Source organism: Polypterus senegalus, chromosome 3 (assembly GCF_016835505.1).
Source record: "Polypterus senegalus isolate Bchr_013 chromosome 3, ASM1683550v1, whole genome shotgun sequence".
In the NCBI taxonomy this organism is placed as follows: Eukaryota; Metazoa; Chordata; class Cladistia; order Polypteriformes; family Polypteridae; genus Polypterus; species Polypterus senegalus.
The window spans coordinates 108,163,246-108,180,833 of record NC_053156.1 but is presented as its reverse complement, the minus strand read 5'-3'; the positions used below and the strand labels follow the sequence as shown (position 1 = coordinate 108,180,833).

The 17,588-nt window shown below is 36.7% G+C and overlaps 1 protein-coding gene across 1 annotated transcript in view; it reads right to left on the bottom strand.

The window, feature by feature from the left end:
• The window catches only part of LOC120525456 (pleckstrin homology domain interacting protein), a 187,714-nt gene that overhangs the window by 100,116 nt on the left and 70,010 nt on the right, over window positions 1-17,588 (bottom strand). Inside the window, exons 10-12 of the mRNA XM_039747772.1 lie at window positions 6,611-6,681; window positions 3,838-3,938; window positions 3,706-3,746 (exon numbers count right to left, since the gene is read on the bottom strand). Coding sequence (XP_039603706.1) covers window positions 3,706-3,746; window positions 3,838-3,938; window positions 6,611-6,681 — 213 coding nt within the window. The remainder of the gene's footprint in view (window positions 1-3,705; window positions 3,747-3,837; window positions 3,939-6,610; window positions 6,682-17,588) is intronic.

Genomic DNA, 17,588 nt, shown 5'->3' with positions numbered 1-17,588 from the left:
TTGTAAGGTTTTACGGACTTTGGGTTGGTGCAGGTAATAAATAGTGAAAGCAACTGGCAGAGTAAAATCCATGCAGGAGATCGGGTTACAACTAGCATATTGGAGTGGAGTGGCACTAGTGGCCAAGCTGTTCCAATGAATGCTTAGAAGCAAAGTTTGAGTGTTGGCACCAGGTCAACAACCAAGAAGATGAGATGGACAGAAACTGCATTGTCACCTTCCATTTTGCAGACCTTCCTACATAGTGGGATGAATAAAGAAGCTAGGAAAAGCCAAGCAAAGACTAAAGACAAAAACATGAAGAAGAACTGAAGAGACAGCAAGAAAAAGACACTTACTGGGGTTTAAGTGAGTAACAAGTCCACAGGCCATGCAATAATAAGTCTAGTCCGAATAGCTATAGTTTAAAAAAGGTTTGTTCATTACTGCAGCAACTTTTATAACTTCTTAAAACAGTTAAGAATGCCAAAATAAGGGAATTAATTTTGAAGTATAGATTCTGGGTATTAATTAAGTGCGATAATTAATACTGTTACAGTATCAAGAAAAGGTATACTAAGAAAATTGGTGAACTTTTCAAAAGAATAGGTGCAGCTGGTACATTTGCAAGTCATATGGACTTCCCATGTTTAGGTATAGTTTTATTGGGAAAATACGGAAGCCCTGCTGAGGTTGTCAGCTGTGGTACAAGCACAGGTCCAGTGGGCCAATTCTGAACTGAGGTGTTTAGCACAGTTAGTATGCATATATGATGAGCAAACAACTCTAGGGGTGGCCTACAGGGGGAATGATGAGGGTTGCATAGCTGTGATGTCTCATGGTGGTGATGCCAGCCTAAACTGGTAAATGCTGATGGCAGTCTAAGGTTGCACCATGGGTAGAAAGGCACAAGAGGCAACCAAATCAACCCCAAATGTGTGAAGAGGGGCCACAAATGTTGGTTTGTGAACAGTTTATGCAGTGGCACGTGTTCTCACTTGGGCAAAAGTGGTTGTACTGGCACCTGTGGCATGTTACCTTTTAAATTTTGAAGTTAATAGTACAGCTGCATATGCTTAAACAGACAGTTAAGGACAGGGGTCTAATTAGAAGTTAGACACACAACTAGTATGGATTAAGAAAATAATTCACACAATAGACTTAAAATTTCAGTGGGCTAGTTTAGTGTACGGTGTGGACTTGTTTCATTTTGAACCACCAGATCTGATAACATATGAAGACTGCAGAAAGCTAAACAAACAGGTGAAGCAAGACGGAGAAGATACAAGTCATCAGGAACAGATCCATGTTCTTCTGATTGTCTTTAAAATAAAGAAGATATGTAATGGACAAATGGTCACGCACAGCTTTTAACACTGGGAGAGCAAATACTGCAAATCAAAGCACAAGTTATTCAACAGACTCTTCAAACAATTAAGACTGTTTAATTATAATATAAAGACATTGTACAAAAGATTTAATCGGGGTGGAGTTTTGTGATGTGAGATTTTGCATACAAGTTGATAAATATTGTGTATGTCTTTATTTGTAACTTAGGTATAGCAATGTAATATTAGTGTTACATTAGTGAGAAGTGCCTGAAACAAGTTTGGTAATTGTTTCTCTAAAGTCTCTCAACCCCCATAGGTAAGCCAGGCTGCCTAACTGCCAAGTTTTACTTTAACATATGGTTTTGGGAGCAGGTATGGAGGTATTCTATCTCCCCATTGGTCTGAAGTATGGCTGTTTGGAATTAGCATATATCAAAAGCTTTTAAGTACCATGACGTCCTATTGGCTCTAGGGGTTGGACAGAGAATCTATAAATTTACTTGCTTAACCTCTCTGTGTTACCAAACTGATGAATGACTATCTCACACACAATGAACTGAATAGGACAACACAATGAAGAGCACAGCTTGGCAGCCATATTGGAGACAGGCATGCGGCCTGTTCTGAAGAAAGCTGACCACAAATGATGCCTTAACTAGAGACATTTTAAGTAACTAACAAGTCTATGTGCCGCCTGAAACTACACATCACTATTTATCAGATTGTATGGTTGCCAGTATTCAAATGTACTTTTCATATTGTTATTATTTATGAATATTACCATTAATACATTGTTTAAAGTGTAACTTAACTCATGCTTGTCTTTTATTACACCTAATTGCCTGAGGTTATAGATGTAGAAGGGAAGGTGGGGAGAAGTATACTATAATACCTTATAAACAGTGGCATTCTGATTTGAGGCATTCTGACAAAGGCTACATGTTAATAATACAAAAGGGGAAAGTAGAGCAATATATTTCTCTACCAAGACAAAACAGAGGCCAATGATCTTCAGGCTCTCAGGCTGCACTGCATTAAAACCAGGCATGATTCTGTCAAGGAAATCACTACATGGGCTCAGGAACACTTCCAGAAATCATTGTCTGTGAACACAATTTGCCGGCCATCCACAAATGCAGGTTGAAGCTCTATTATTTAAGTAGAAATCATATGTGAACATGATCCAGAAATGCCACAGTCTTCTCTGAGCCAAAGCTCCTTTAAAATGGACTGAGGCAAAGTAGAAAACTGTTCTGTGGTCAGACAAATCAAAATTTGATTTTTTTTTTTTTGGAAAACCTGGACACCGCATCCTCCGCACTAAAGAGGAGAGGGACCACCTGCCTTGTTATCAGTGCTCATTTCAAAAGCCTGCATCTCTGGTGGTATAGGGGGTGCAATTCTGTTTAGCATTTAGGTTACATCTGAAGGGAAACAAAGAGCAATAATCCAGAAATGGCCTATTTTCCCCATTTTCATTCTTAGAACAGAGTCTTGTTTTGATAATGATGACATGTCCCTAGTTAAACTGTCATGCTAAGAGATATTTTCCCTTATGTTCTAGTCCGGTGGTCGCCAATTCCAGTCCTGGAGGACCACCGTGGCTGCATGTTTTCATACTAACCCTTTTCTTAATGAGTGACCTAATTTTAATTGACTTGCTCTTGAAGACACAGACCCCTTAATTTTTATTTTTCCGTAATTAGCAGCCAAACAATAATTAGATACAAAATGAGCCAAAACGACTGGTGTCCATTATACAATATCGGAAAGTAAAGAAAGATGAAGGTCTCAGGAATGTCAATCTGCTCAGGTCTCCAAAACATTTTAACTGTGCTCTTAGAAACAGAAAATCAACAATTTCGGAAATGTCTGCTAATACACCACGAGAGCAGAAACAAGCCACAGAATTAAAGGACGAGTTTAATTAACGTCAAGAATCAGCACCTCATTAAGCAACTGGTCGGAGTGAAATTGGTAGGAGTTTGAGGCCCTGACTTTGTTGGTCTCCTGCTGGCTCCCTCACTTCACATTTCATTTCTATTTTGGTGTCATTTAAGGAAAGAAATGAAACAATGCACAAGAACGATGAAGAAATTCAGGGGAACAAATCTTAAAAAAGCAATTCTATTAAAATGAATTCACAAGAAGTTAATTAGCAGTACAAACAGGGCACTCATAAAAAAAGGTTTAGAATGAAAACATGCAGCCACGGTGGTCCTCCAGGACCACAGTTGGCAAACCCTGTCTAATCTACTATCCTTTCATGTCAATAATGAAATTTTAAAATTTCATACAGTCTCAATTCACATATCTTCGTGTTTTTAAAACGTAGAAACAGTAACAAGAGCAAATTAATGTTCAAATGACATTTTTTCCCAAAATGAATACTCACCTGTCACCAGTGTTGGAGAACTGTATGCTATCAACTTTATCCTATTATAAAGAAAACATATTTACATTAATTTTGGTTGTACTATACAAAGAATAAATTTACTTGATAAGGATATATACAAACAATACTTACAGTATGTGATTCCAATTCTGAAATTTTCTCAGGCTGCCCAGAGCCGAAGAAATACACTCTGATAATGTGATCTGTGCTACCTGTTGCCAAAAACATTCCACCTAAAATATAAAAGACATAGGTTGAAAGAAACCTTTTCTGGATATAAATGATGATTAATCTTTACTTTCTTTACTTAGTCCCTACTACCTACATTACCCGCACTACACATTTTACATTTAAATTACATTTTAAAATACTGAATTAAAACCAAAAAAAACGAACAATTCAGAGTTTAATCACATTGGGTCTGCATCAGTAAACATGTTTAAAAGTAAATCATCCAATGGAAGTTTAATATTTATTATTTAATCTCTAAATAACATCTATACCCATAAAATATGCATCAGTAAAACAACAAGCAATCTTAACTGTAAAATCTGAAATGTAATATACGGCTAGGAAACTTTTGTATTTAATACCATATATGTCTCTGCAATTATGCCTTTCTGTTAAGAGGTACATGACATTTTCATTGGGAGATCTGCTTTGTGCTTCAAAGCACTTCATTCTTGTAGTGATTTTACTGGGTACAATTGCTGTTAGCATCGCCCACAGTCCTAAGTGCATAATTGTGGATGCATGCGAGGTTTCCCTCATTGCCCTGACAGACATCTGCAAACATTATAATAAAAGAATGAATGTAAATCCTCCATTCCTTTATCAGGACTATGTAAGGTCACTGTATTAAAAAGTGATTATTCTCACCATCACTAAATCTCCTCTTGTAAACTCTGAATCCCAACAAGTTAACTTAATTTGCCAACAACGCAAAGCATCTCTTAGACTTGGAATTCTATGCAGAAACAGTTAATCCAGAGTACGACTTGAGTTAACCAATTTTGATGAGATATGGAGCATTATGCCCAAATAACTCTTGGGGCAGTATTTTGCTTGTGGATTAAATAATATCATACCACAAAAAAAATAACCAATTTTTCCATAAGCTCTGCAATTCTATGATAAACAGATCCAATATTTATTAATGGGGTGGAGCCTTCAAAAAAAACTCACAATGGCATGTAAACAAGAAGCAGTAAAGTCATTTTTGGAATGAACTGGAAATGAACTATTAATTGAATCAAGCAATAGCAATGACAATGTGAATTGGTCATCAGACATTGACACGGATAGTAAAAAAATATTATAAGTGCATACAGAATCATGCTTCTTAAAGCACACAGAAATCTATTTCTGAATTGATTCCAGAATTAGACAAAAATGGCAGAAATTAATGCATATGTGTGTGTGTTTCAGCTCTTTAGAAAAACAGGCACAATTTCTGCTATTGCACGATTAAATTCTCTTGCCTTAAATAAAAACAATTTCCATACATGAATTCTGCTGTTTTTTCCAGATATGACTTCTGCTGTTTTTCCTTTCGACGTGTTGATATTGTGCCGTATCATCACTACTGTGAGCCATTTCAAATATGTAGTATTTACACACGTATTGACCCTATGTAGTATTTACACACATATTGAGCCTTTCAAATTACAACATATTTTATGTTGCTGTCATCATGCATTGAGTGCAGTACCAATTACCTACAATGTTACAGAATTTTGGTATCAACTTGGTATTAAAGTATTAGTTCCTGTGATGTCTGTACATATAACCACATGTAAATTTCAAACTAGACTAATGTCAGTTGCTTATCCCCATTACATATCACAAGTACCCAAAAGATTTGGAAACTAGAAAAAAAGTCATATTTAAATGCATTAAACTAATAAGGTGTATTGAATTTACACAGTAGTAAGGGGAGCTTACTTCAAACATTTAACACAAAAGGTCACCAATAAATGCAGGGTACTGCATTCTAAGCAAACATATTCAAATCAATGAGAAACCTGCAAAAATGTCAACACTCTCCCAAAAAGAAGAATAAAAATAATTTCTTTTGTTGGCAAAACTTACATGATTACTAATTACATCAACATCATTCACCATCACCAGATTAATGCAAATATTTCTGGGATTATCCAATTGCTCCCTAACTCTACCTACAACTATACTTTCATTGGCTTTCCTCTAAGCCTTATCCTCTCTAACACCATCTTAGTACACCTCTTCACCCAATCATCCTCTGCCTTTTGCTCAACATCTTCAAACCACTTTAGTCTGTGCCTCCCAACATGCATTAATAAAACATGATTAACGAGTACATTACATTGCTGGGTCAAGTGCAACCTGCTGTTCACTGAAAACCTGAAAAGGTCATTTAACCTGCTTGTGCTTCAATTTTAAAAAACACCTGCAAACTATTATAACAAATCCTGAACTTGTAAGTCACCATGGATAAACGTGTCAGCCAAATAATAATGAACATTAATAATACTATCATACTAGATAGACAGATACGAGACTGTAGATAGACAGACAGAGAGAGACATTCAACTCATTTAATACAATTGTGGACACTTTATTAATAAAGATTATTTAATATTAAACATTAATGTTAAATATTTTATATGCAATATGTGATTATCATAATAAAATTAACCAAATTATTATGTTGGTATTACCATTATAATAACATTAAGACATACTGTTCATTTTTTAAGAGACTCCTAATGACGGATTACTTCTCCAAATCTATTTACCAGAATGCCACAACTTCTAGTATTTGCTAGAACTGTTCAGAACCTACTAAACATGTTAAGCCATATAAATTTTAATAATATTTAGAATTTCAGGATAGGTAACATATACTTATGCACATTTTTATTACCAGCACTGAATGAAGAACAAATCATCTGGACGCCTGGCCTGGGCCTCTCTGTAAATTTACTTGGCCGTTGACTAAAAGAAGAAAAATAAATAAATAAATAAGAAATGATTCAACATTTTTCATTGAACCAGTGTCATTATCCTTTGCTAACAAAACAAAAAAGAGTGTTAGAAACATATCAAAATAAAATCCAACATGACAAAATACAGAATAAATCATCTCTCAAATTTTTACAGAAGCTCTTTAAATAAATACATAAATAGGTAGATAACTACATAAATAACTATACACACACCAGAATGACTATAAAGCAAGAAACACTTCTGCTGAATAAATCGCTGGCTGAAAGTACTCAGTATTAGTGTGTTAGAGAAAAGATGTGCAGCCTTGTTCATAATGGCATTTGATTTTACTTTTTTCTCTCGTTCGCTACGATCTCCTAGAGGGTCCACAATGTGTCCTATAACTAAGGTTGGCCTTTTAATTAGCCTGTTTATTCTATGGACCTCTCTTGAAGTGATCTAACCAGCCCAGCACATCACAGGGTAGAAAATTGCACTGGCCATCACAGTGTTGTTATATACAACAACATCAACAAAAAATTGGGAGTGGTCTCCCCTAGACTTTTTTGTATGTTCAGTTATGGGGATGAATATTTGAGGAGTAAACTACAAGACAATGATTGTATTTTAATATTATGAACATTAAAGAACCATCAACAACAAATCAATTATATATTTAACAATTATTATAAAAGTAATGTTGAATAAATCGGACTCCGCAGCTGTATGACTAAAAGGTAAAGTACCACTTCTGGGTAACTGAAATAGCCCAAAATGGTTAGAAACCTACATTTTGTACCTAATATTTGTATGCAAAATTTGGTTGACCTAAGTGAAATCGTACTGAAGTTATCATATTTACACACACACACACACACACAAAAGACATAATTCTAAAAATGGTATTTTCAGACTCAGGGAGATCTAAAACGTCAAGATTCATCAAAATGGAAGATTACAATACCTTCCCTATACTTTGTATACAAGATAGTAAAAAAAGAAAGGTAAAGGAGTTTAACACATGAAAATTTCATTTGGTTGGGCAATCATAATTTGGTTAGATTTCTATAAAGGAGATCCATTTTACTTAAGGCAATAACTTTTATTACCTTTTTATATTTATTTGTTTTTTTCTTTGTGTAATGTGAGTAGTATAGGGTATAAACATGAAAACCTCACAGGGTTACAAGGACAATCAGTAATTATACTAAAATACAAAACATAATTCCATACATATAAAATTCCAATTAAAAACATTTCTGTCAGTAAAAATATGTCATCTGTTAAATAATAAGTGGATATTTTATTCTGTGTATAGCTCTTTAGCAATGGTGAAAGGACAGTAATTGGAGAAAATAAATTCATTACTCACTTTTGAAAATTATAAGATTATAAAGATAAACACACCATTACATTCCCTTACAAGGTACAATGAAGGCGTTTCCATTTTTCATTCTTAATGTAATTAAAATAGTTTGAGGTGGAAAACAAAGCAAAAAGAATTAAGACAATGTCCACATAGGTGTATAAAAAAAAAAACACATGATAAACCTAGAAATATATGAACAAAAGTGAGAGTCATACTAGGTTATTTGTCAATTAGCAATAGGTGTCATCTATAAAAGATGCCTGACAATTGACACTTTTATATGTAGTTTTTTTAAAGCGAGTGAACCAACAACAGAGTTCCCGAAAAGCCAAATAGTTAGTGCCCAAATTGCAGGTCTGTTGGTCACAAAAACTGCAAAATTATTTCATGTGTCTACAGAAAAGCAGTTTCAATAATGTAGCATTGTCAAAACATGGACAAACTGCATCATTAAAAAGATACAGTGGTTATAAATTCACAAAAAAGGGAAAATGGATATTTCACAGGAAAGTTGCTATGAGTAGCAATCATACAGCCTCAAACATAGCCACTGAATTGAACTCAGCAACTTAGTAACCTAGTCTCAATAAAAACTTTAGGTTGTTAGCTTTACAAAGCTAGAATTGATGGCAGGTGTGTCATTTGAAAACTATTTGTGCCCAGTGCAAACACATACAGATGCATGACCTGAAAAGAAATTAAAACCTGGACCCCTGAACAACAGAAAAGAGTTATATGATCCAATGAGTCATCTTCCTTATTTTCTACATTTAGGAAGGATTTATGTTTGAAGAAAGCAAAAGGATGACTTCAGCCCACTGTTTCTATTACCAGCTGTTAATTATGGTGGGGGCCATTTCATGGAATTTAAAGCAATTTTACAAAACCAGGTGCATCGTCTAATGCAAGTATTACTCCCTTTTAATGTTTCCCTACTGCAGAATGATAATGCCTTCATACACACTACTAAACCAAATCAAGAATGGTTGCATTAATGCCAGGGTGAACTAAAGTGCCTTTCATGACTTATCCAATCACCTCCATCATTCACAAAATTGGTAGCTTTTCCCTTTTGAAGAATGGAGCAATATCTCACTACAAATATTTTAGGATTACTAGGACATCATTACACACCGTTATTAAGCCGTTATGAAGACAAATGTTGGCCCAATTCCTTATTACATCCTTAATATTAATACATTAAGTGTTTTTGTTATTTTTTTCCATGCCCTGTATATTGCTAGTGATTGGCTAGTTTTTCCTATGCTGACTTTAATGTGGAATATTCTGAAAACTTGTCATTCACAACTAAATATATAACTATAGCTTTAAAGGTTTGTTCTCTTTTTACAGTGCCTACATCACACTATAAAACAGGTAAATGCACAGACACAATAGCTACTGAGTAAAAGCGGTGCTTTATATATCAAGAAAAACAGACTGTGTTTTTACAGAATTCAGCTTTTACTTTTTCATGCTATATCTGGTGAACAGACTTAAAAATTAATATAATGCAAATTGACAAGGTTAGCCAGAGCCTACTCAAATTTATTGGTATACAGGATATCACTTTATTTTCCTGGGAGCAATTCAAGGATTGTTGATTTGTACTGTATAGAAGGCCTAAAGCAAGATGTACAAGCCTTTGGTCACAACAGTCAATCTTTATTTTGCTTGTTAATAGTATTATTAAAATCATGCACCATCATAAAAACTTCTACATAACCATACTACCACACAACAGAAAATGAGCCATTATTTAAAAACTAATATACAGTATATAATTTTACACATACACTAATAAAAGGCAAAGTCCTCACTCACTCACTCATTACTAATTCTCCAACTTCCCGTGTAGGTAGAAGGCTGAAATTTGGCAGGCTCGTTCCTTACAGCTTACTTACAAAAATTGGGCAGGTTTCATTTCAAAATTCTACGCGTAATGGTCATAACTGGAACGTATTTAACTCCATATACTGTAATAGAATGCAGCTCGATTGCCATGGGAGGCAGAGTTTCGTATTAAAATATTTAACCAATCACATTTCAGCCGTCATTTGTTGCCAGGCAGAGAGGCTTTCACAATCTGTTGTGGAGGCACTCTAACACAAAATAAATGTCGTTGAGTTTGTGTCAGTAGGGCCCTCTAGCAGGCGTACGGCAACGTCACCGTATTCAGACCCATTGATTGGATAGAAGCCAATATGAGGAACTCTCCGAGGCCACTGAACGCACCGCAAACGCTCCGAACGAAAGGTCGTCACGTGCACTACGGCCAAATCCATGGCAGGATTCTGGACAATATTATTTGCCAGACACAGACCAGATTTCAAGACCACGAAAACCTGATGTTTGTCACACTCCTCGAGCCCCAGAATTTTCGGGAATACAAGAAAAATTTCACGCATGCAGCCTTCTCCACTTTAACACAAGAGCCACGGAGCGCTTTTTGATCTGTCTCGGCTAAAAACAGAACTCACTGTAATGTATGTCATGGATGATTTTGCAGGAAAATCTCCCACTGATACCTCTGACTTCCTTCATCAGAAAAATCTGAATGAGAGCATGGGGCAGCTGTTCACATTGGTATATTTGGCAGTCAGCATTCCTGTGTACACTGCTTCTGTCGAGCGGACATTTTCAGCCATAAAGCGAATTGAAACTTATGCCAAAAATACCACAGGGCGGGTTCGCCTTTCAGCATTAGCTTCGATGGCAATAGAAAGTGAGGTTTTGATGGAACTGAAGCACACGGATAATCCATATGACAGAGTAATTGAACTGTTTGAGGAAAGAGAGGACGATGGATTTTATTTACAAATAATCCGAATTTTTGGTGAGTAAAATGTTGCGATTTTCCTAAATAATATTGCAAGTTTGAGTTATTATTGATGTTTTTTATGTGTGTCGCAGCTGTGGCTGCAGTAGAAAGGAACTTGTTCATTACTGGTCTGTCTATTCAATAAAGGCATTTATTGTGGCTACAGGAGTTATCTTTTATATGTATATACACACACACCCCGATCTACATACTGTCAAATAAATGAACAACACGCCGTGGCGCAACATGAGAGGCTTCGCCTCTAGCGCTGACGTCCGAGGTTCGATTCCCGAGAGGGGGTGCAGTGAGTGTGTACGCCTGATGAGCGCAGAATTAGGGCGAAACACGTGCCGCGTACTGTTTGCATTATTTGACAGTAAAACTATTTCAATATTTTCAATATACTGTATATGTATCAGCGCTTCCCGATTCACTTTACCCTCGCACCAGCTTGGTTTGAGAAGAAGTATGAAAAAATATGAGGTTAACGCAGAAAAACAGATCACCAATTGAAGCTTCATGAATAATGGATACTTTATTCGCCATCAATAATTGTTTTGGTAAAGCCATACTCAGTGTAATCCTCCTTCCATTTTATAATTTTTCCACGACTAGCCATGATTAAATGAACGGTAAAAAAGTAAGAGCGAAGCGAGGCTGACTTATTCAGGCAGGCAGGCGACAGCTCAATAGCTCGAATTTGGATACAAGTAGGTTCTATTTAGTCACCAGAAATATCTTTGGTATTTTCTTATTTATGGCCCCATCTTCACAAAATTTGGTAGGCAGCTTCCCTGCGCTAACCGAAACCGATGTACGTACTTATTTCAGTGGTATGACGCCACTGTCGGCCGCCATATTGAACTTTCCAACGGCCTTTGTTACTTATGGGCCCATCTTCAAGAAATTTGGTACGAGGGTTCCCAACGCTAACTGAATCCTACTTATATACATATGTCCATAGCCTGCAGCTCGGTCACCGTGTGAGGCGGCGTTGGGTCCCCCATCCCAACGTCTCCCACGTTGTTGGCTGCCTTCCTATATAAGGCCGTCCGTCGCTCCGGTCTCAACATTCCCTTCCTTGCTTTGCCACGGGATTCATGTTTCCCTGCTGATAATTGCAGCCTTTTTATTTAATCCACGGCTTCTCCGCTGTTATATTGTTTGTTTATTATGATAATACTTATTATGTAGGTATTTTAGACTTACATTGTTCAGGTACCCATTTCCTTTATCATTCCAACCGTACCCCCATTAACATGTCTATCGAGGTGATCACCATCGATCAAAGAACTGTCACTTACCAAGTGGTTTCCATGCCCAGAGATGGCACCTGCCTTTTCCATTCTCTGTGTTACATATTGCACGGCCATATCAGGCTCACTCTTGATATCCGGAGGAACATTGTACCTTATGTATTGAATGACTGGGACAGGTTCAAGGTGTGGACTGATGACGGTACAGGAGATAATTATACTACACAGGAGCACTATAAGAGTGAAATGCTTAAGCCCTTCACCTATGGTTTTGCATGTGAGTTGGCGGCTGCTGCTGAATTTCAAGTGTACTGAAATTACCAAATATTTTACACCTTTTGACAACCGCCAATGCCTCTTAAATATCTTAGATTCACAGGTGACGATTTCAGTCGTGGACACTTTGATGTTTATGAATGTTTCAACTCTCAAAAGCTGGATGTGAAATTACCGATGAAACCGGTTATTTATTCGGTTTCACCTGTTGCTTACAACGCTTGACAGATGCCGAATGTCACTTCAACACAACAAGTCCTGCAAATACCGTCGTAATTGAACCAAACCATGAAACTCAAACCGATTATGACAGCAGCAATCTAAGCTGTGAGATCTGAAACAAGATTACTTTTCACATGACCAACTGTACGTTACATGCTCAAAAGTAAGCTCAGCGCACAGCTTGGTCATATTACAACAGGAGGGCCGAACTGACAACATGCTATACAAAGAGATCCTTAACAAATAATTATTGGTATATTTTCCCTCAGTTAAAAAATTCGGATCTAAATACAAGCATTGGCTCGCATAATGCTGTGGTTATGCGTGACGCGTTTCCCAATCCGCCTCGACTCGAGGATTCACCCAAGCTGACAATGCCAGCCCATCAGCTTACTCAGTGTTCCTTGTTCTCCCGTAGCGTGAGGATCTACGTGTTTGTGCGCTTGCGATTTCATTGTTTCGCTGTAGCAGTTCGCTGTATAAGCGTATCCAAAAATATCGCGGACATGCAGACGGAGAATAGGAGAAGATTGCCCTCATGAGGAGAGACAGAGAGAGAGAGAGCGAGCGAGCGAGACACGTGCGCGAGCGCTGTGCTTAAAACTCATTTTAAAAAAAGTGTTTACAGCGATTGGGCTGTAAGGCTAATAGCGTGATCTCCTGCACTGTTACTTTTTGGTTGCTTGTGGTTGGTTTTTAAATTTTAGTTCGGATTTGTTCAAATGTTCGTCTCTGTTCTGAGAGAGAGAGAGGGAGAGAGAGAGACTGGTCGTGTAGCAGCACTTTGTATGGCCCCTGTTCTTGTATACATGCCTGACAACATTGGTGCATGCTTCTAATGAGATGACAGATGGTGTTGTGGGGTATCTCCTCCCAGATCTGGACCAGGGCATCACTGAGCTCCTGGACAGTCTGAGGTGCAACCTGGTGGCATTAGATGGACCAAAACAATGTCCCAGAGGTGTTCTATTGGATTTAGGTCAGGAAAGTGTGGTGGCCAGTCAATGGTATCAATTCCTTCATCCTCCAGGAACTGCCTGCATACTCTCACCACATGAGGCCAGGAATTGTTGTGCACCAGGAGCCACTGTACCAGCATAGGGTCTGACAATGGGCCCAAGGATTTCATCCTGATACCTAATGGCAGCCAAGGTGCCTTTGTCAAGCCTGTAGCGGTCTATGTGACCCTCCATGGATATGCCTCCCCTGACAATCATTAACCCACCACCAAAGTGCTCATGCTGAATGATGTTACAGGCAGCATAATGTTCTCCATGGCTTCTCCAGACCCTTTCACTTCTGTCACGTGCTCAGGGTGACCCTGCTCTCATCTGTAAAAAGCACAGGGCACTAGTGGTGCATCTGCCAATTCTGGTATTCTATGGCGAATGCCAATCGAGCTGCATGCTGCTGGGCAGTGAGCTCAGGGCCCATTAGAGGACATGGGGCCCTTGGGTCACCCTCATGAAGTCTTTCTGGTTGTTTGGTCAGAGACATTCACACCAGTGGCCTGCTGGAGGTCATTTTGTAGGGCTCTGGCAGTGCTCATCCTGTTCCTCCTTGCCCAAAAGATCAGATACTGGTCCTGCTGATGGGTTATGGACCTTCTATGGCCCTCTCCAGCTCTCCTAGAGTAACTGCTTATCTCCTAGAATCTCCTCCATGCCCTTGAGACTGTGCAGGGAGACACAGCAAACCTTCTGGCAATGACACGTATTGATGTGCCATCCTGGAGAAGTTGGACTACCTGTGCAACCTCTGTAGGGTCCAGGTATCGCCTCATGCTACCAGTAGTGACACTGACTGTAGCCAAATGCAAAACTAGTGAAGAAACAGTCAGAAAAGATGAGGAGGGAAAAATGTCAGTGGCCTCCACCAGTTAAACCATTTCTGTTTTGGGGGTCATCTCATTGTTGCCCCTGTAGTGCATCTGTTGTTAATTTCATTAACACCACAGCAGCTGAAACTGATTAACAACTCCCCTCTGCTACTTAACTGACCAGATTAATATCCCATAAGTTTCACTGACTTTATGCTATACTCTGATTAAAAAGTATTCCTTTAATTCTTTTGAGCAGTTTATATATATATATATATATATATATATATATATATATATATATATATATATATATATATACACATACACACACACAGTGGTGTGAAAAACTATTTGCCTCTTTCCTGATCTCTTATTCTTTTGCATGTTTGTCACACAAAATGTTTCTGATCATCAAACACATTTAACCATTAGTCAAATATAACACAAGTAAACACAAAATGCAGTTTTTAAATGATGGTTTTTATTATTTAGGGAGAAAAAAATCCAAACCAAACCTAACCTTTTTCACCTATGTGAAAAAGTAATTGCCCCCTTGTTAAAAAATAACCTAACTGTGGTGTATCACACCTGAGTTCAATTTTCGTAGCCACCCCCAGGCCTGATTACTGCCACACCTGTTTCAATCAAGAAATCACTTAAATAGGAGCTGCCTGACACAGAGAAGTAGACCAAAAGCTAGACATCATGCCAAGATCCAAAGAAATTCAGGAACAGATGATTACAGAAGTAATTGAGATCTATCAGTCTGGTAAAGGTTATAAAGCCATTTCTAAAGCTTTGGGACTCCAGCGAACCACAGTGGGAGCCATTATCCACAAATGGCAAAAACATGGAACAGTGGTGAACCTTCCCAGGAGTGGCCAGCCGACCAAAATTACCCCAAGAGCGCAGAGACGACTCATCAGAGAGGTCACAAAAGACCCCAGGACAACGTCTAAAGAACTGCAGGCCTCACTTGCCTCAATTAAGGTCAGTGTTCACGACTCCACCATAAGAAAGAGACTGGGCAAAAACGGCCTGCATGGCAGATTTCCAAGACGCAAACCACTGTTAAGCAAAAAGAACATTAGGGCTCGTCTCAATTTTGCTAAGAAACATCTCAATGATTGCCAAGACTTTTGAGAAAATACCTTGTGGACTGATGAGACAAAAGTTGAACTTTTTGGAAGGCAAATGTCCCGTTACATCTGGCGTAAAAGGAACACAGCATTTCAGAAAAGAACATCATACCAACAGTAAAATATGGTGGTGGTAGTGTGATGGTCTGGGGTTGTTTTGCTGCTTCAGGACCTGAAAGGCTTGCTGTGATAGATGGAACCATGAATTCTACTGTCTACCAAAAAATCCTGAAGGAGAATGTCCGGCCATCTGCTCGTCAACTCAAGGTGAAGCGATCTTGGGTGCTGCAACAGGACAATGACCCAAAACACACCAGCAAATCCACCTCTGAATGGCTGAAGAAAAACAAAATGAAGACTTTGGAGTGGCCTAGTCAAAGTCCTGAGCTAAATCCAATTGAGATGCTATGGCATGACCTTAAAAAGGCGGTTCATGCTAGAAAACCCTCAAATAAAGCTGAATTACAACAATTCTGCAAAGATGAGTGGACCAAAATTCCTCCAGAGCTGTAAAGACTCATTGCAAGTTATCGCAAACGCTTGATTGCAGTTATTGCTGCTAAGGGTGGCCCAACCAGTTATTAGGTTCCCTAAATAATAAAAACCATCATTTAAATACTGCATTTTGTGTTTACTTGTGTTATATTGGAATAATGGTTAAATGTGTTTGATGATCAGAAACATTTGTGTGACAAACATGCAAAAGAATAAGAAATCAGGAAGGGGGGCAAATAGTTTTTCACACCACTATATATATATATATATATATATATATATATATATATATATATATATATATATATATATATATATATATATATATATATATATATATATATATATATATATATATATATATATATATATATATATATATATATATATATATATATATATATATATATATATATATATATATATATATATATATATATATATATATATATATATATATATATATATATATATATATATATATATATATATATATATATATATATATATATATATATATATATATATATATATATATATATATATATATATATATATATATATATATATATATATATATATATATATATATATATATATATATATATATATATATATATATATATATATATATATATATATACACATACACACATACATACATAAATATAAAAAAATCAGACACTGCCACAGAATAATACAATGATTAGTACAGTGTAACATCAAGCAGTGCAACACTTAGACAAATGGTAAAGTTTAATACATTATGGATAAATCATTTTCAATTTTTCTTGTTGAATCACCTTTAAATATTCTTTCAGTAACATTTTCATAAAACTTGTGGCATGACATAAGTTGAATGATATAATTAAACAGAAACACTATACTCATACCAGATGGACATTTGAATATTTTAATTATTAGACTGATGCTCAAACATCATAAAAAAGTGCTAAATATGATTAATTCAAGTATACTTTTTTCCAAAAAATCAACAAATGGGCTAAATATGATGCATTCAATTATACCTTTGAACAACAACATACACACACGGAACTAAACTAAACTTAGCCTAGATTAGTATTAGTCAGTAGTCAACCAAAATACATATTGCATTTGAAACTGCATGTTGGTCGAGATAACCAAAAGAACATTTCTTAATTTTAAGAAAACCTCTCTATGATTTTAAAACCCATTACAATAATAAAATGGAAAACCAGAAGTAATGCAGCTATTTTCCATTGTCATTAATAAGAAAGTACATCAACTATTGCTTGCTAAGATGATTCCTTAACAGTTTTAGAATAAAATGATAATGAGTGTGGCATCTCAGGTTTAAGACTGAACTGAATGGGATTAGGAGTGGAAGAATACTTTTAGAAGTATTTAAAATTTCTACTGTACATCCAAAAGCAGAGCAGTGAGGAAAAAATAATCCTAAAAGTCATTGTGAAGGAGTGTAATAATTATAATTCAAGATCGTTCAACATTTAAAAAAAAAAAAACACAATCATGG